Here is a 19,462-nt window from a genome sequence, read left to right as displayed (position 1 = left end):
AAGAAAACATATTGAAAAGAGTAGATGAACTGATTTAGCAATTTCTTCATGCAAACTTACAGTTACAACGGTCATAAACATCAGTCAACAAACCTGGGAGAACACAAACAATCTGAGTGACGGCAGCCTTCAATTACTGACGCTCGCAAAAAACTCTCGCAACAAGTTCGAAATTCCCCTAATTGCTAGGTCATCAAACTAGATTCAAATTACATTTGGGGGCGTAAGAGCAAGTCTTCCAAACACTTTCTCACCTTTCTTTCAACGAACCATTCAACGACCTTCGCAATTCCCATGGCGGTAAGCAGCCTTTCAGGGGCGACTGCAGAAATAACGAAGATGATGATAATTGCTTCTGCCTCATCGAGATGGAAGACAGGCAACTGAAGGTGCTTCTCAAGCTCCTCTTCTCGCTGTCGTATGGTTGGCGGTTTGGGTCGTGTTGTACAGCAGAAATCTTCAGAGATTCCGGAAGTACGCAGTTGCATACTGAACCTACCACATATCAATTACATGGAACAGAGTTAATTTACCTTTGCAAACCATTGCTTTTTCCACCATTCATTATAAATTTGAATCTTGATTCGATCCCGGGTAAGACCTTAAAACATGCACGACTTAAGCCGTTCTCTTAGGACGATACTTATTATCAGAATAATGACTCTAATCATTTACAAACTACTAAAGAAACTTAATTGCAACCAAAACAAGTATTCTAGCAAAGAACCGGGACAATTAGTCATTTACCTGGAACATGTTTGAAGGGTTCTAAAAGTTCGAATGTCTATATATCTCTCGCTAACACAGCAAGCTTATACATGCCATTGAAAGCAAAGGTAAAGGAAATCTCTCTGACTGAAGGTACACCCTATGTTTATGAAGTACTCAAGTAATCCTATCAAAAGTCATACCGGTGATACCATATAACACTGTTTTATGGGGCAGGCAGAGACAACAAATAAAGGACTATGAAACTAGCAACCCTTAAAAGAGTGGGTGAAAAGAGGATACCTATTCTTGCCAGTCGATTCACCCATTTAGGAATTGATTTTCCAGTGAGCTTGCGACAAATATCCCTGCAGAAATGGTTGCAGTTCTTGACAATCAGGTGATATGTATCACCATTATAGCTCAAAGACTGGCGCTCCATAAACTCTCGAACCTGAGTAGGGTCCAAGCATGTTGTTCCGATTAAAATAGACTTCCTGAACTTGAACCCTGGGCATTGGCGAGGTTCAACTTCAAAAACGCCACTTGTAGGGTAGTCATGTGCTCCGAATGCATATTCTACACCATGAACTGCATAATGAAAATGGACTATCATAAACCCTGAACTTCACTTGATCGAAACAACGTAGAACGAAGAATAACAAGTTTATAGTAATTTGATAATCTATTGCGCCAAAACTAGATAGAATTGAGCAAAACAAGAAGACATACAACATGTAAAATCCCCAACAAACAAAAACACGGTTCAGCTTAAGTTTAGGCGGATAATATGAAACGCAGACTGCCTAAACAGAAGATAACCTTACCTTCAACACCAGAGTGAAAAATTCCAAAGCCTGCCCAATAGACATAGCCATTCATGGGAGTCAAATCATATACATTGAGATAAACTGGTGCTTTTCCTAATTCAGCGCTATCGGACTTTGATTTGGGAAATATACAAAAACGTCCCGCTGATTTGGTTTTCAATTGAAGCGGGGAAATGGATCTCCATCTCTTTAACTCAAATTTCATGTTTCCTTAATAAGTATAACCAGAATGCACTCAATGCTTGCCTCCGGCCTGTGAATTTGGGTAAACATAAAAGCCATTAGAGGTTAGACCCAAAGGGATGAAATGCAGTGGCATTAAAAACAAAAGCTCAACACAAACTACATATGTACAAATACATCGTCTTTCTTACCACAAAAGCGATATTTTAAACTACTCTAATCTGCGCGAATTGCAACTACTTCGTTGACCAGAGTTGCAGCATTATATTCAACAGGCTCCAGTGCAGATCTCAGAGTATACAGTCAGATCTCGTTTCAACTAGTGGAGAGGAAGCAGAGAAATTCGTAACCAAAACTAACAAATAAATAAGCTTTTTATTTTAAAAACTGTGTAAGAAATGTTCAATGTCAGTAGAAAAAAGTGAAATTTTACAGCAGCCATTTTCAAAACTCAGTGAATCATAATTCCCACTTGTTTGTTCGTTTTCCCGAGTTCTCTCAGCTACCATACAGGACCCAGAAGATAAATTCGAGCCCCAGACGAAATTATTGAAGAAAAAAACTGGAAGGAATTGAAGTTCTTTAACTGTGGAACTCACCGATTCGCAGAGGAGAGCCATTGGAGTCCAGCAAAACCCAACCTCCTTGAACTCTAAACAGCTGCGTTTCTGTATTTCCAGAGCTCAGAAATGCCAACAGCCGCTGTTAAATGGAAGGTTTTTGTATTCTGCTGGAACCTACTCTGTATTTTTCAATTCTAAATTCGCAAAAAAAGAGGAAAATACGAAACAAGAGAGAGAGAGAGAGAGAGAGAGAGAGAGAGAGAGAGGGTGAAATTGCCGAAAAATGGAAATTGAAGTGTTGGAGTCGGAGGCCAGAGTATTTTGGGAAAAGTATGTGTTTTTGAGTGAAAGAAAGTGGTCACCTTTTTATTACGGGATATAACTAATTCACGTTTTATAATATCAAAAACGACAAATTTTAGTTGATGTTTAATTTAAACAAGACGATTGTCTAAATTATGACAAAAAGAATTTGAATTTTTATTCAAGCGGCATTGACCAACTAGTCACCAATCCTCCTCGTTTGCAATTCTAGTCTACGTTTGATAACAAAGTACGTTATTTAATACATAATTAACCTTAACATAAACACATTTTCAAAATACAAAATATTAATCATTATATTTCAGTATTTGACAACGAGTTCCACATCAAGAAAAATTAGAAAAAAAAATGAAATTTTCATATTGGATCGAATTTTAATGGACATTCATAGTACCCTTCTTCAACGGATTGGTGAGTCGTCGTTTTCTCCTTGTATTTTCTTGTGGGATATGATTGGTCATCATTTGGTTAAAGAGTTTAATTAACTCCGAAAGCTAAAATTACATATATGAAAAAAAAATAACTTAGTGTAATATTTTTTTTCCTTTTTACCTGATAAAAAAAAATTGGATGTTGAGGAGTCAACATCAACATGTTACATGTAGCAATTATTAATTGTTTTTTTATATTCAGCCAAAGAGAGAGACAATTTGGTCAATGTGACTTTTGAGTAATAAGCTTAAAGGAAAAACAAAATTAGAAAAGAAACAATAACACAAGACAAACCCGTGAGAAAATTTTTAGTGTGTTAGGAACACTGGTTTGGTACACAAATGTCTTAATACAATTGGTTGGAAAATTGAAAAATAAAATTTTCAACCACTTGTATTATTACACTTAGTGTATCGGATCATGTTCACAGCATACTGAAAAATCTCTCCAAACCCATAAATTAAACCACATGTGAAATGAGGAAATGTGTTTAAGTTTATACTAAACTCCATGATTAGAAAATAAAATAATACTTCTTTTAAGAAAGCTACTTGCTTTATTTGTGAAAAGAATAGATGATTTAATCCAAGAACAAAGAGAGCAATGATTGTGGGGTTTAGCTCTTGAATCGATTGAAGTTGAAAATTGAATAATAAATTTTTAAAATTATGATTATGGCCAAAAAGAAAAAAAAATTTAAACTAGGTAGCGACTGGCGATTACATTAAATTTGAAGATTGATGATAGCGAAGTTACTTATATAGATAAACTTGACGAAAAGGACCAATAGTTCAACACAAGTGCATATTTGAGGACTAAATGGTTCAAGTACTGATATTTATGTACCAAAATCAGGAACCATTGCGATAATAAATTCTATAAATTTTCCGAGGAAAAAAAGAAACTGTAATTTTATAACTAACTGTCAGTTTAGTTATTGTAATTCTATAAATTCAAATTCCTTTCCCTTGTATCGTAGTTTTTATTAGATTAAAGTAAATTATTTCTTAAAAAAAAAAAAATTAAAGTCAATATTGAGACTTATGTAGGCCTTGAAGGGTGGACTAATCCTTTGAATCCGGTAACAAAATGTATTATCTCTTTATAACAAAGTTCTTTTCAAACCTTTCAATCAATCGATACTACTTCCGAAAACAGCCTCGTTTTAACCCAACAATTTCTTAAAAACTCGCTTCAAATATGAAATTTTAAAATATATAAACTTACTTTTGTTATTTCTAATAATGACGCTCGATAACAATTCACTTCTTTTAAAGCGTGCCCGGGTCGTTGAAGACTTGTGTGGGTGTCTAATATAATTGAAGTGCAACAGTAGTTGCCAGCTTGTTTTTATATGCACTGATTTGAAGGCTACCACGGACATCCTGGGGTTCCATCACCGTTCAACATCACTACTCATTAAATATCAGCACTCAAATATCTATATAATTAAACCAATAAACTGACCAAAAAAAATTAAATAAACCATAATTGAAGTGAAATATAAATGTCCATCATGGATATTTTCAAGTTTGAACAATCTTTTCTCATTTATAATAATATAAATCTGTTACAAATAAGAACGAACCACCAATTTAGAATTAAATTTATATCAACATAATCTCAACTATGAAGATTTTTTTTTTTTTTTTGAATAACGATATTGTTTTTATTTGTATAGAGAAATCTCACATCATCCTTTATAGCTCCGAAGACATTTATTAGTTTGATAATTATATTTTGCATTGCATTACTAATTTATGGGTTACAATATATTTCAAACGGATTTTGATATGTTTTGAATTTTAACGAGTATGTTATATCATGTGGTGGTATAATGGTCACAATAAAATCACTCATGAGTTATATCAGTGCTGTCAATTTTTTTTATATATATTTTTATTGACATTGATCTCAGTTAAATGACGGTCAAATAACACGTTAGTCTAATTCAGAATATATATATATATATATATATATTGTTGGAGTGAGATTTCTTACAAGAAGAAATACCTCCACAGATATGTTGACCGCAGTCCTCACGTTCGTCGAATCCTTCCTTGGGCGAGCCACAGAAGAGGAAGATTATTTTGGGACACCTCAAGGAAGTATTCGGCGAACATGATGATTGCAGTCAACATATCTGTGGAGGTATTTCTTCTCATAGGAAATCTCGCTCCAACAGTTGGCGCCGTCTGTGGGAACGAAAAAAATTGAGCTACAAACATGACTAGATCCGCACAAGAAGTTTTGAATCCCTCTGAAGACGCAGGGACTCGATCGATACATGCGAGGTCTCAATCCCAAGGAAGTGAACCCAGTCTCGCCATGGAACAATTTAGAAGGCTAACAAGGGAATTGCGTGAAACGAAAAAGACAGCAGATGAGGCATTGAAGAAGGCTGAAGCGAGAAACGCAGTAGAAGATGTAACCAACGCCAAGAGACAGCGTGCAGAAGAGGAAGATAAGGAGGGTAACTCTAGTAGCGCGCCATCCAGTAATCGTGTTGAAGTGACAAAAATCAGGGCGAAGGGATCACAGGGGAAAAGGATCGAAAAAGATAAAGGATGTAGATTTGCGAGAACAAATTGAGAAGATTTTGAAGGGATACAAGCCACAGACCCCAGCAGAGCTTGCCTTAGAAGCTGCTAGAGGGATTCTCAAATCGCCGTTCACAGAGGACATCCTGAAAGCTAAAAACCTTGCCAAGTTCACCCAACCAAAGTTTAGGCTATTTGAAGGCGCGACTGATCCCGTCGAACACATTTACCACTTTCAACAACAGATGACAATTGAAGGAGACGATAAAGCTCTCTTGTGCAAGTTGTTCCCTTCAAGTCTTTCGGGATCATCATTAACTTGGTTCAGGCAACTGAAACCAAGGTCTATCGGAAGTTTCATAGAGATTTGCGAATCATTCATATCTCAATATGTCTGTAATCGGAGGCCAAGAAAAGATGTTATGATCTTGTTCAGCACCAAACAAAACGTTGGCGAGAGCCTCAAAAGCTATATGACTAGGTTCACTAAAGAAACCACCCTAGAAGAATGTGATTCCCACACTGCGTCTTTGGCATTTAGAGAAGGGGTGTTACCTGGAACGAAGATGCGTAGGTCATTAATCGAAATACCACCACTGGACATGAGAGAGGTGATGACCCGAGCTGATGGAATCATCATATTAGAGGAAGAGGAACTTATCCAATCAAAGTGGGCCACAGCAACCATTGCTGCATCTTCAGCGAGCACTGATGCACCTACCTTAAAACCCACAGCTCAACCGAGGCAAGTAAGAAGATTCACGCGTGATCCGAACGATGGGTTTAATGAAAGATCTAAACTTGATCGCCCAAACACCAAGCTGATAGTGAGCCTAGGCAAGATTTTCCATGAGAACAAGGGAAAAGGAACTTTCGTGCACTAGCACTAATTCGAACGCCACTTAGAGAAGCGAGACAGGAACAAGATGTGTGCTTATCACAACGACTTTGGTTATGCCACCAATGATTGTCGAAGCCTAAGGAACTAAGTGGAAGCTATGATGAAGAAGGGGATGTTGTCACAATACCGTGTAGAATCAAGAGACGAACGCAAGAATGATGAAGGACTTAAAGCAATAACAGGAAACATCAGAGCGAATGAGAGGTTGTTGGATATCAATGTCATACATGGTGGACCCCAACCCTATGAGGGACGCGAAGCACATTATCGATCGCAAAGACTGAAGGATAACCCGAGAGAATCCAAATAAGAGAAATCAATCGACTGACTTGAGCGTCGGAGTATCTTTTACAAGTACCTCGCCCGGGCAAACCACGGAAGAGGAAGATTATTTTGGGACACCTCAAGGAAGGATTCGGCGAACGTGAGGATTGTGGTCAACATATCTATGGAGGTATTTCTTCTTGTAGGAAATCTCACTCCAACATATATATATATATATATATTTTTTTTTTTTAAGGGCATCAGTTGGTGGCATCGTCTTAGTAGTCCACCATCACAAAGGCAATTTTAGCCTCTTCCTAACTATTATTGTGCGATTAACCAATGTTAGGAATCAAACTCATAACGTATCGTGTGGAATACGGTCTGGAATTCTTCTCCAACCACTGACCACCCTGTGACGATTAGTCTAATTCAGAATTAAAGTGTTAGTTTCCTTTCTCAATATCATAATAGGTTTATCTCCAATACCTTTCTTTGATCAAAAGATTCAAAACACTCCATTAATCAAATTCCTAAAAAAGAAAAACCCATTGAACAAAAAATTTAGGATTAACTTGTTTAATTTCTGAAAACTTGTTCATGAGCGTGTAGGTCCCATGACAGTTGGCGGCCTTAATCTGTTCCGTTTACCATGTTGCGGTGTCGTTTCATCTCAATAGACGACAATCTATTGCAAAATCGAAACGCTAGAAACGACAAGCGTATTCCATGAGTATATAGCTGTCGAGTGGTACGAAACATAACATGGACACGTGCACACCGTCAAAAGTTTGGACCCCACCGGTCACCGTGCCACGTTCTTATCCAAGTTGGGCAGTACCAGTCTACAGTCGTTTTCACTTTTCAATCCAATTGCAGTGGCAAAATGGGAAATTCATCCTTTAACTCGTTAACGGGCTACAACACTGGACTTTGAATTAAACAAAATTAAAGGCCTGGCCCAATTAGGCAATTTCTTCACTCCGAGTTTTGTTTTGTTTGCTTATTCGAATGTTAGATTAAATGAATTGAATGAATTGAAGACAATCAAGAGTAGTACTATTCACATACTTTTTTTAATTTTTAACCGTTGGATTGAATGAATTGAAGACGATCACGGCCAAAAATTAAAAAGAGTGAATAACACTATCCTATTTTAATCTATATTAACCTACGAAGAGACTGGAACTTGAGTACAAAATGAGTACTTTGATCTAGTCAATTTAGCTACGGCTGATCAGCTTTTTCATATTATGAACTTTTTTTCCCTTTCTCAGATTTCGGAAGAAACATTATTTTTTGTTTTTGTATTTACAAATCAATTGTATGTAGCATTCTCTGCAATCAAAATGATATACATGAGTGTATATATTCGATTTAATTACGTGCAGTTGAATGAACAAGAACTCGACCAATCATAATCTGACACGTGGCTACAACGTAAAATTTGTCATAGGGATCCAAGTGAATTGAAATGATCCCAGGCTTCCTGCATTTGCCCAAACCAAGTAAAAAATAAATAAAAGTTACCAATTGAGTACAAAATTTCACCACAAGAACATTAGTTACCTGACCTGCAAGATGTCAAAAACCTTTGCTGCAAGATATTTGTGATGTGAAGTAGCACCTTTCTGCTGCAGCTTATCTGGGTGCAAACATAGCAGCGCCCTTTGGTACGCTCTTTTAACGGAATTTCCTTCGATTATATCTACAAGAGGTACCGTCTTCCAACCGCTCTCGGGCCAAAGAACCTGTCGTGTATCAGTTTAAACCCGAATCAGTTGCTAAACGAGTAGTTAGGCATCAGTCCCAGTGACAATGAAACGGTGAAGTATATGCCTTGAAGCATACTACTATGCAATATCCGCGGCCATTTTTGAAGATGGAGCATATTGAAAGGATAAACAAAACGAATCAGTGCTTACAGTTTGCATAGTAGTCAGCAGCGAGCGAATGTTTCCTTCCTTCCCTCTTGACCACTGTCGTATCGTAGTATCAATCGCCTGCAGTTTATGGGATAGTACATTACTGCTCTCCGGAAACTGTAACAACATGCTGTGTTTGTTTGTTATGTATTTACCTGGAATTCTTCACGATTGTTGCCAGGTTGTGGCGGCAGTTCTTTTTTCTCATCTTGAGTTACTTCTTTCATCTGTCAACATTGTTCGCGTCTAAACTTTAGTTACTTATATTTTTAGGCATAGTATGTAGAAACATAATCGGCATGGGAACCCTGAATTCGTTTACTTCAGTAAAAAATACTGCACCAAATGATTGAGTAGAGAATGGACGAAAGAAAACTTTATTCATAGAAAACGAGCGGAATTTATAAGAATACAGGAAAAGATGAAAACAAGTTCTTATATGGAAGAATTACACACCTGGAAAGTTTCCGGAAAGGACTCATCTGCATCTTCAATTATAGGCTTGGATCCGTCGGGAACTGATCCTGTCAAAACTCATAAGGTATAAGTTGTACGTCTTTCATTAGACCATCGCTAAATACACACAAGGGTGAAAAATGTTAAGCACGCAGTTAACTAAAATACGCAGAACTGATGTTTGATATTAGTAAGCTCAGGTTCACGTGAGAGATTGGAGAAGTACATTATGTTGGAATTCATGAGAACCAGAGTGTATGATATGGTATTCGATTCACATCAAATATCACTGAACTACTCCGTGTATCAAATATCACCAGATATCATCAATTTCGAGTACTTTTGTACACCAGTTCTTTATCTACTTGAAGCTTTAGTTAAGGTACATTCCTTAAACAAGATTAAGAGAACTAACCGGTACTTGATGCAGGGATGTCCTGCACGGGAGCATTATTAAGCATAAAGCTAGCGGTCCTTGATTCACTATATTCTTTCTCTAACTGTTTGAGATCTTCCTTCATCTGGAAAGAGTAGAAAATAGAACATTATATTCAGAAAAATGTTGAAGAAAACATATTATTCGTTTTTGGCTATGTGAACTCAAACCAGTCTAAATTGATTACCTTGACGGAAGCATCAGAAAATGTGTTTTTCACATCAGACCTTTGTAAGTAGTTGTTCATCCTTGTTGCGGTAATACTCGCTTCATTCTCTGCTTTGGGAGCGCCTTTCTCCATTGTTCTAGAGCTGTGACTTCCAAGATTCCTACCATCATATGTGGGTTTACACAAAACTTCTTGGTTGAACATTTTAACAAAGTCCTTCACCTTACCCTTAACTTTGCTTCTCCCGAGATTATCTCTTGAGTTCTTCGGTGAACCTTGGAAACTTGCTTTAATAACTTCAATTTTAGTCGAGGAACTTCTTTTTCTGTCCTGATGTTTTGCAGTTTTTTCAGTGTCAACATCTGCAGATGATTTTTTGGTGCCTTTAACCATGATTTCCTTTTTACTACTCGTTTTAGTTACCTCATCATTGCCTGCATATGAAAATTTAGGCGTGGTGTCAGCGGTAGTACGTGATAACAGTTGTCTCGCCATGATAGTTAATAATTTAACATACCTTGTTGAAGATCTTCATCAAAAAACAAAGAAGGAACAGGATTTAGAACAGGCTCGTGAACTCGTTCCATAAGCGCAGGAATTTCTTTCTGTCGGTCTTCAGAAGAAGCTGTTTTCAGTAAAGGATGAGGCTCTATATCTTCACTTTTATGGAATGAGATGGTATTACCGGAAACATCTCCAGTAATGTCATGAAGGCTGCTGACGGTTCCTGATTTAGTTACGGGAAGAATTGCTTTCTCAACAGATTGTTGTGGATCGACTTTATCAGGAGTGATTTCATCAAGAAGCAAGTCATTTTCTTGAATGTTTCGTTCCATGGTAGGGGACCTAGCATCGGCGAGTGGATCCTCATTGGAGGGAAAATCAGTAATAGGCAGAGTGGATTTAGGCGATTCCCTCCGCGTACTCTCAGTAGCAGCGCTTTCCTTAGTGCTCGAATCTTCTTCATTTTTGGTTCTTTCCTGCACTCTTGAACCATTCCGTCCCCTAAGAGGTATCACGATTGGCACTCCTTTGCTTGCCCACCTGTAAATTGAGAAATGAAACTGAAACGGACTGCTAGAAGTTGGATTTTCCGAACTCTTTGAATCCTGTTCCGAATTCACTCCTGTGTCTGCTTTATCAGATGTAGCCAAGCTTGAGGACCCCTCACCAACAAGAGAAAAATCTCGGGATGAGGAGCTCTGGCGAGTACTGGATCGAATATCATTTCTCAACTCCTCATCAATTGCTTGGTTCGAAAATCTCGAAAGAGAGCTCGTACGAGCAGCAGAACCAAACGCAGGCAGGTCCACCACCCCTTTGCTAAATCCGTCAGGGAGGCTGAGAGATTTTGAAGCAATTAAGGTAATTAACGCATGATTGATTCAACATGCAATGAACAAAATTAATTCAGTTTTAAAGAAGAAAACATCTAAAACAAAAGATAAACCACGTTATTAGCAGCTTTTCAAACATAATGCATTTCTTCTTCCTCAATATTCTATGGTACCTGAATTGTGCAGGCAGTGAAGAAGCCGCAGAGGGCTCGGGTTTGTGCAGCAGGGGGTGGGCGGGGCTTAGAACCTGGGAACCTGGCGCCGAAGCAAAAGGGTCCCTCTGAAGCCTCCTGGGACTTGAACTGACAGAATGATTGCCTTTAAAGATGTCATCAAAGAAGTCATCGCTCTGCGTCCGTCTTCTATTCACAGACCCTTCCCCAAACACCGGCTTCTCAATCAAACCGGACCAATCATCATCGCCGTCGTCATAAGCATCCCTTTTCAACCCGCTGCTCTCGGTAGTTTCGCTGAAGCTGTACCTCATTTCGTTAGTGGACGGCCGCCTCGGCGGGCCACCAAAAACGTCATGAAAATCAACTTCCGAGTTTTTGGTGGGAGTGTGGGAAGAAGAACCGGAGTTGACGAACGCACTCTGAGGACTGTAGCCCAGAAGAAGGCTCTCCCGCTGCGAAAATCGCTCCATTTCGATCACTAACCAAGCCCCCGCTAACAATTCATCGAAACAAAACTCGCAATGAGAAGACAATTTGAATGAAAATTTGGCGGGCAACTGCTCATGAAATCTTTCTGGTTCAACGAAACAGTTGCAGAGGAAGATTCTCGATTCGGCGAAATCGGAATTGAAAGGGAGAATTCAGGGGACTGGGGGCATCAGGTTGGGAATGTTTCCGTGGGATTTTGAGGCCACACAAAACAGTAGCAAGTAACGCGGAATTTGGATGGGAATGTTTGTGGATAAGTGGAAGAGTCCAAAAGAGTGAGGGGAAGATATTGCCTTATTGGGCAGTTGGGATTTACGATATTGTTATGGTACTTGGTAGGCACCCAAAATCTGTTAATTGCTGTTGCATTTCATGGATTTCATGGTGGGAAAGTTATACACAGATTTCAGAATTTTGTGGCCCTAATATATTTGATTATATCCTTCAAATGCACAGTTAGCACTTTGGGCGATTTCCGGCCATCTATGACCGTCACACTGCCACATGGTATTACTAATCTACATGTAAAAATGGACAACAGTAACACCACGAGGCAATGGTACGGTTTCTCCCGGATCATGAATATTACAGATTTACCCAATGCATTTAGCTCGGGCGGCTGCCCCGTTTCAACAAGGTTGTACATCAAACACAACGTCGAATTCAAAACCCAATCAAGCAAATATGCAGAATTAAAATACTAGCAACGGTTAGTATGCCGCAAAGCAGTCGATGATGACAAACCCTTAAGTTAGATTTCTTGGTATAATATGATACAGAACAAGGGTCATCCCAGGGGATAATCTGTGAAACTCAAAATTACTATCCATACAAAACCAAAACTTGAAAGGAACTCAGGAAAAAAAGAAAAAAGAAAGAAAGAAAGGAAATGCTTCGAATTGGCCTCATCAGGTGCAGTCGATTTATCCTAACCTGTATGGCTGTATCAATTGAAAAACAGAGCATGTGTACGTAGTTTTTGGCTCGTCTGTTGAACCATACTACCATTGAGAACCGTCAGGGAAAGGTTCCAGCGCATCTTGCTTGCCGTTAACATAGAAATCCATAATTGCCTGCATCCTTGGAAGTTTATCCGGGTGGTAATTTACGTGAAGGATTACTGGTTTCAACTTTTTCAAATTAGCGTCTTTCCTGACCGTCTTGAAGAGGACCTTGCTATTCATAAAGAGATAGAAATCCATTGTTCTCTTGGAAGCATAAAGTCCACTATATCCTGGATGTGAAGGGAAAAATAGTTCCTCGTTGAATACTGCTTGGTCCCATGCTTTTTCTGGCCTAGAGAGTCGTTCAGCCACACGATCCAAAAGCTCAATTGCAGGAAGCGTAGGTCTTATGTAAAAGAAACCAGAGTTATAAACCCATATCCTCATTGTGTGAGCATATCGAGCCCACCCCATAGAGGGTTCGTCAAACACATCATTAAATCCATAAGCTGTATGGTTATTGTGACCATCAGTCATGGACTCTACATCAGAATCCCGATAGAGATGATTGAACGGGTTCTGCAAATATACTATATCAACATCCGAGAGAAGAACACTGTAACCTAGTTGCAGAAACTCCCTCAAGATACGAAATTTCAACCCAGATACCGCATGGTTACCTCCCGTCTTCCCAATTGAATCAAAACGCTCATCCGGATCTCTTTTGTATACAGGAACATCATTAGCTTTGCAAAATTCTTCAATTTCGTCATCCAACCCTACAACTAGATAATTGGTTATACCAACTTTCTTGATGCTAGTAAACCATACCTCCAACATGCTTTTCACATTTGAATTCGCAAGTGCAACTATAAGCTCTTTTTGTACTGCTACTTCCTCCAAGATCTTTGCCAACCTCGGATTCACAGATTCATCAGGAACAACTGCCGGGTTAGTTCTCAAGCCCTTAACGGTACCAAAAGGGCCAGCCTTATGTGGTTTACCTAACACAGAAAACTGCTCGTGTGCATGATCCTTTCCTTGTTCAGACAGCCGTAGCTTTTCAGTTAGTTCCTGCACCTCCTTCTTCAGCTCATCATTCTTGTCCGACAATGATGCAATATCTGACCTCAACGCAGTAGCCCGTTCTGTTGATTCACATTGTGATGAGCTAATCTGCAAGCAAAAGTAGCATAGCCAGCCATATGACATCGTTCTCCTATTTAAAATTTTTTTGATATTTACAATCTGTGAGCTTAATGCAAACTAAACATTGTTGCTTTTGAAATAAAAGCACTTCTAGTGCGGAAGTGCTTTCTGCAATCCCAAAGAACACTTCCCAACTGCTTATGGACTAAAATTGATCTGAATCCAATTTCTCAGAAAAATGTAAGCTTTAGATGTAGGTTTAATTATCAGCTTAAACAACTTAGCAAATGCAAACTAGCAAATCAAATCATTAAATGAAGCGATTAAGATATGCAATTAGCGGTAATGCCAAGGCGAACAGGCAATGAGAGAGTAAATTAAGGAAGCGAGATTCGAACCTGAAGATCCGATTTCCCAAATCGGCGGTTTTGGATAGGCGGATAGGAGCTAAGGAATCCGTGAGGAAACAAGAAGGCGAAGACGCAACCCAGTAGGATTCCCAAGACAATGGCGGTCACGATTCGAGATCCACGAAACGACTGTGTCTTGTCCCTCATCAACGACCCCTCTCTACGACCCACCATCATTCCCGCCTTCTTCCCTTTCTCCCGAGTCGTGCGCAGCGGTTGACGAGAAAGAACGGAAATAAACCGATCGTGGATTATTAATCCGCTGGCGGTTGCGGAGGTTGTGGTGGAGTTGCCACTTTCCCTTTCAAAAATGACAGCGGAGCAGCGAGGTTGCTCAGTCTGAGAGACTGAGGAGAGAGAGGCGATCCAGCGGGCAAGGATTCGGTGCTTTGCGTGCAGTGAACTAGAGAATCATCATTGGCTGTCTTGGTTTGGCACATCGGCCATGATTCGCTGTTTTTTTGGTGAAGTTTGACTTTTTTTTGGGGTTGGCAGTTAATGTAGTTTGAGTTTAACCAGGCCTAGTGGGGCTAACAGCCTAACACCTCAAGTCCATTGGAGAAGGTTTCACTTCACATGTAAGGTAAATAATACTTATTATGAATATTTTTCTTCACATGACAATTTATTACTGAACTGAAACATATAACGACGATGAATTCTTTTCATATAAGTTTCTCTTGGTCTTGTGGGCCTAAACACGAAGCCCAGTAGGCCTCACACCTCAAGCCCACTGGGCCTTACCCCAATTGGAACATAGCTAGTACAAAATTAGTCATTCGGCACCATCTCTCTTTTTACACCTCTGATTCAGGATAACGTCATTTACACACTAATTATTTACCATTTATATTCTTCAATTCATTCGACTCAATAGTAGAAAAATTAAAAAGACAGTATTGAAAGAACAATTGAATGTTGAATAGCAGTTTCCTTGATACATTCGATTAAAACGTTTTTTTTCTTCTTAATTTTCCCTTTGATTTATTAATAAAAACTGAAATAAACAACTGTGTGAGGAGCACACGAGAAAAGACAAAAGATGAATATTAATAAAACGAGTAAGTGGAAGAAGAATATAATAAAGTAAAAGTAAACGTCATGACAAAAGTAAATGGAATGGAATTTTATCCATGTGAGCAAAAAGGAAGACGAACAGAGGCAAAACGTGACAAAAGCAAACCACTTTGCTTGTACGTTAGCTTGAACCGCCACAGAAAAAGGGACAAAATGGAAAAAGAAAAGAAGAAACGTAGCATATACAAGAGAGAGAGAGAGAGAGAGAGAGAGAGAGAGAGAGAGAGAGTCCAATTGTATGTGTCATGCGTCATTTGAGCCGGTTACATATGAAACAACAACAGTTATATCATCAAGCTTGCCGCCATAATAACGGAACCCAGCATCTTGAGCGGCTGTGGAGAAAGGCGTCTGCCGGTCTCTATCCTGTGCTCGTTGGCGTGCCAACGCTGCTATCTTCTGTGCTGTCACCTGAGGCCCCAAGCCAGCTCTGATGGCATGAACTACCACTGCGGTTATCTCGTTGTTGTACAAGTTGTCAAACAGGCCATCCGTTCCTGCAATTATAACATCCCCGGGTGCAACAGGAACTGTAAAAACCTGAATCAAACAAAACCATCTCAGCTTGTGATATGCACGACAGTCATTCCAGGTCCCTTGAAACATTAAATGAAATATCAAAAGATCTAGTACACGATACTAATAAACTGCGGTAAAGAAATTTGTGAAACATTGCTCCTGACCTGGCCAGAGCTAGGTAGATCACCGTTGTTTCCGCTCTCCAGTTGATAGGTAAAGTTAAAATCATGCTGTTGCACAGGGGATCTAAAGACGGTGCACCCATCTCGAACCACTATAAACCCACTATCACCTAAATTAACTGCATGAATACCCTGCAGTGAGATAGCAAACAGTTAATACAAGTCCCCAAATAATCAGTATGATAAAATAGCATTATTTTCAAATCCTTGCAATCCAGTTCATATACAAAAACCACTACAAAAAAGAGAGTAATGAAACAGAAATGTCAGAGCCGAGACTTCCAAAGTTATTTTTACTACAAACTTCATCACTTCAGCATGCGACATCTTTAAAAGGCCTCACGAGAAAGATATTTGTTTTTGATACCTAGCATGAACCGTAGTATCACTTTGACAGAGGTAAAAGTTTCTAACTAAACATCCTGCTTAGAATGAAGAGAAGTTCCACACCTGTTCAGTGAGTGCTATGATACATGCTGTTGAGGAACCCCTGGCTTTCGTGCTCGAGTGAGCTTTCTCCAATACCCGAGCAGGGTCAACGGACCCCTTGGGCTCCTCCTGAACAGCAGCTACAGAATTAGACATCAGTTCTCTGGAGTACAATCCAGAATTAACACCGAGATCTGCCCAGCCACCAACACCATCCGCAACCCCTATTGCTTGTTCATTCGCACAAATGAAGTGAGCATCCTCCCCACCAGTTTCCTCTTTGTCAGGATGGGGTAGGTAGTATGATCCAGAAGTTAGTTTTAGGGGCTTTCCATCTGTAACCTTCCTGTAATCATAGCAACATATGTTTAACAAATGCTAAGACTTATGCACTACTTAAAATAAGACATTAAATCAGGGCAAAAACTTTTCCACCACAGAATACTTTATATTCCCATAAGTTAGTATTTACATAATAAAGTACCAACATATGCAGGTTATTATTGAACAAAATATACGAAATTAGCAGAAAACTAATTGTGATTTGTGAACACATATAATAGGTTTAGTGATTTCTCATCAAATCCAGAAACCTACAATATGTATTCAATTTCTCATTATATCCAGAAACCTACAATATGTATTCAATTTCTCATTATATCCAACTTTCCTTTAAATTAAAGGCAACCCTAGTCGCAGGATGTATGTTACACAGAGAGCTAGAGCAAAGGAAATCAGTCCAGATGCACTTAAAATAAAATAATATGCCGCTACAACTAGATAAGACAGCAAACAAAATAACATCTCAAAGACAAATATGACAAAGCATTGAGATAAAAACTGCTCTCTAGAACTTACTCATTAGATGAATCTGCAGAACTTGAAACTTGGTCCTCAGGAGCAGAACTATCAAAAGACACGTCATGGGCAGTCCCGGCAGATAAGCATGTAGATGAAGTATGAAATTCTCTTGACCCGGATCCTTTACTTGGGGAGGAATTACACAATCTCTTTCCAACTTCATATATGAAATACCCATAAATCGCATTAGTGTTGGATTGCCCGCTTTGTTTCAAACTCATGCTAGCTGTTTGAAAACAGTCGGAACTTCTTTTGTTATATAATGTACAGGCACTTTCCGGTACCATTGAATGAATCCCGCGCCTTGAAGTTAAATTATCTGGGCAGCATCCCCCAAATGAAGTTCTAGAACCACAGGCAGCCATAGGTTTATTCTGAAACTTGCTTCTGGCCACAAACTGACTGGGCTCAGAAAGTACACAATCGATATGATATCCGCAGACCTGAATTGAAGGCCCTGACACAGATGGAGTTGAAATAATGCGTGAAATCTCTCCTACAACAGAAATTTTCCCTCTTTGGTTAACTAGCTGTGAATCCGATCTTGCAGCGAAAACAATGCCAGGTGAAAACAATGCTTGGAGGTCTGAAATAGTTGAAAAGGATTTCGACTGGAACAACTTAGAATTTCCAAACAACAATTTGCCCTGCCCAATTAACCCATCTACCGATTCCTGAAGCGCTCCTTCCTGCCCAACAATTGATCTCTGCAACGCAGTCCTAATCTTCGACAAGTATGAAGATGGCATCTTACCCTCTTAAACGAAACAGCTTAGCTTCAACCCCTCTATTGCAGATAACACAAAGGTCACCGCCGTACGCAAAATTAAATCTCATAACTATATGCACATCTAATCCTAGATCCACATGATCCCCTATCGTCCGCCGATATATCACAATCGTTCAGACTCCTGAGAAACGAACACAAACGGTGCACGTAATAGTCACCGAAATTCCTATCAGCACAAAGTCCGCAAACAAATCTCCATAAAAACAAGCAATCAGATGTATCTCCATATAAACCAGAAAATTGAAAATTAAGAAAACCCAGTAGCTAGCTAACATGTATCTTATCAGGCAGACGTGTGTCAGGCCATTTCGCTCAGCTAGCCTATCCCCGGTACTTTAGTACACAAATCGTATAGCAAAATTCAAATTCAATTTCCTAAAAGTAGACAAAAATTCATACTTAAAATAATGAAAGGGTAGCTGAAATCAAAGAAATAGAAATCTCACCGAGCTTACCGGCGATCGGAACCGAAACCCAATCCAGAAAAAGCAAGAAGTAGAACCCTAATTTCTCCAACTCCAAGAACTCGGCAATCGCCTCCAACGGTTAGAAAAGTAGAGTCCCAGAAAATTCTAAATGCACGGGTTTTATGGTAGGGTTTTTTCACTTCAGATTGAGCGTTGAATTCACTGACTATTTAACCACTGGTCGTGCTGATATTTACGGAACACTACGGGTAGTTTATGATCCGTGACGAGGGCGGTTTGGTAATTGCGGTGACAGCTGAAGAACTAGATCGGACCGGTACGTGAAGACTTTTAGCTGAAGTTTTTAGACTCGTTACCATATTTTCATGATTTTTTTTTCCAATATAATAGGAGGATAAGGCAGTGGTGCTTTGCGAATATACTTTTTTATTTTTTGGGAAATTATGTAAAAACCCCCCGGATTTTACTCTCTTCACAAAAAATCTTCAACCATAATCATATATATATATATATATATATTTTTTTTTTAAACTAGGTTTTATGTAGTAAAAGTTTATTTGAAATTCAGCCCCTCTTCACTTCGGTTAATTCTAACATCGATCAATGTCATTACTCAACTTTACTACAGTAACATTGATGTCGTCTATGTCATAAAAATTCATTAAATTTTTCCGTAATTTTGATTAGATCCTAGTAAAAAAAATTTGAAAGAACATAAACGATAATGCCCATACACGTGTACCATGACAGGCTTCAAGTGGAAGGTTGGTTTTCTTCTGTTCAAAAAAGTGGAGATCAAAAGTGAAAAGTTGGAAGTAGGATACTGCTAACAATTAGAATAAATTGGTGGATTTTGAGGTGACGTAAATACTATCCAAAAGATTAGGAGGGCACTTTTGTCATTTTACATGTGATTTGATTAGATGTGTAATCACATGGT

General features: G+C 38.9%; 4 protein-coding genes across 8 annotated transcripts; all 4 read right to left on the bottom strand.

The window, feature by feature from the left end:
• Positions 1-21: 21 nt before the first annotated feature.
• On the bottom strand, positions 22-2,564 carry LOC103954553 (deSI-like protein At4g17486). Of its 2 annotated transcripts, XM_009366391.3 has the most exons (5): positions 2,321-2,564; positions 1,913-2,040; positions 1,536-1,791; positions 1,012-1,299; positions 22-495 (listed from the first exon to the last, which is right to left on the bottom strand). In XM_009366391.3, the coding sequence occupies exons 3-5, from the start codon at positions 1,741-1,743 to the stop codon at positions 251-253; spliced, it is 741 nt and encodes a 246-aa protein (XP_009364666.1). In that variant the 5' UTR covers positions 1,744-1,791; positions 1,913-2,040; positions 2,321-2,564; the 3' UTR covers positions 22-250. The 2 variants fall into 2 exon arrangements, with proteins under 2 accessions (XP_009364666.1, XP_009364674.1); XM_009366399.3 differs by lacking the exon at positions 1,913-2,040 and having other exon boundaries at positions 2,321-2,563.
• A 5,459-nt stretch (positions 2,565-8,023) lies between these two features.
• On the bottom strand, positions 8,024-12,026 carry LOC103954565 (J domain-containing protein required for chloroplast accumulation response 1). The gene is made up of 9 exons (XM_009366406.3): positions 11,242-12,026; positions 10,249-11,072; positions 9,750-10,165; positions 9,542-9,647; positions 9,127-9,194; positions 8,826-8,897; positions 8,671-8,748; positions 8,320-8,496; positions 8,024-8,234 (listed from the first exon to the last, which is right to left on the bottom strand). The coding sequence occupies exons 1-9, from the start codon at positions 11,712-11,714 to the stop codon at positions 8,196-8,198; spliced, it is 2,253 nt and encodes a 750-aa protein (XP_009364681.2). The 5' UTR covers positions 11,715-12,026; the 3' UTR covers positions 8,024-8,195.
• A 440-nt stretch (positions 12,027-12,466) lies between these two features.
• LOC103954573 (arabinosyltransferase RRA3) lies at positions 12,467-14,665 on the bottom strand. The gene is made up of 2 exons (XM_009366415.3): positions 14,225-14,665; positions 12,467-13,853 (listed from the first exon to the last, which is right to left on the bottom strand). Exons 1-2 carry the CDS (start codon positions 14,411-14,413, stop codon positions 12,735-12,737), a joined length of 1,308 nt encoding a protein of 435 aa, XP_009364690.2. The 5' UTR covers positions 14,414-14,665; the 3' UTR covers positions 12,467-12,734.
• Positions 14,666-15,298: 633 nt separating this feature from the next.
• LOC103954583 (probable protein phosphatase 2C 55) lies at positions 15,299-18,768 on the bottom strand. Of its 4 annotated transcripts, none has more exons than XM_048578171.1 (5): positions 18,541-18,741; positions 17,302-18,260; positions 16,465-16,789; positions 15,997-16,146; positions 15,299-15,853 (listed from the first exon to the last, which is right to left on the bottom strand). In XM_048578171.1, the coding sequence occupies exons 2-5, from the start codon at positions 18,051-18,053 to the stop codon at positions 15,557-15,559; spliced, it is 1,524 nt and encodes a 507-aa protein (XP_048434128.1). In that variant the 5' UTR covers positions 18,054-18,260; positions 18,541-18,741; the 3' UTR covers positions 15,299-15,556. The 4 variants fall into 4 exon arrangements, with proteins under 4 accessions (XP_048434128.1, XP_009364699.2, XP_018504711.2 ...); XM_009366424.3 differs by having other exon boundaries at positions 17,302-18,215; XM_018649195.2 differs by having other exon boundaries at positions 17,302-18,215; positions 18,550-18,741.
• Between the last annotated feature and the right edge of the window lie 694 nt (positions 18,769-19,462).

This window comes from the organism of the source record quoted next, unplaced genomic scaffold, assembly GCF_019419815.1.
Source record: "Pyrus x bretschneideri cultivar Hongxiangsu unplaced genomic scaffold, Pyrus_bretschneideri_v1 Contig1, whole genome shotgun sequence".
NCBI classification, from domain to species: Eukaryota; Viridiplantae; Streptophyta; class Magnoliopsida; order Rosales; family Rosaceae; genus Pyrus; species Pyrus x bretschneideri.
Note: the sequence above shows the minus strand (reverse complement) of the source record. Positions and strands in the feature narration are given on the sequence as shown.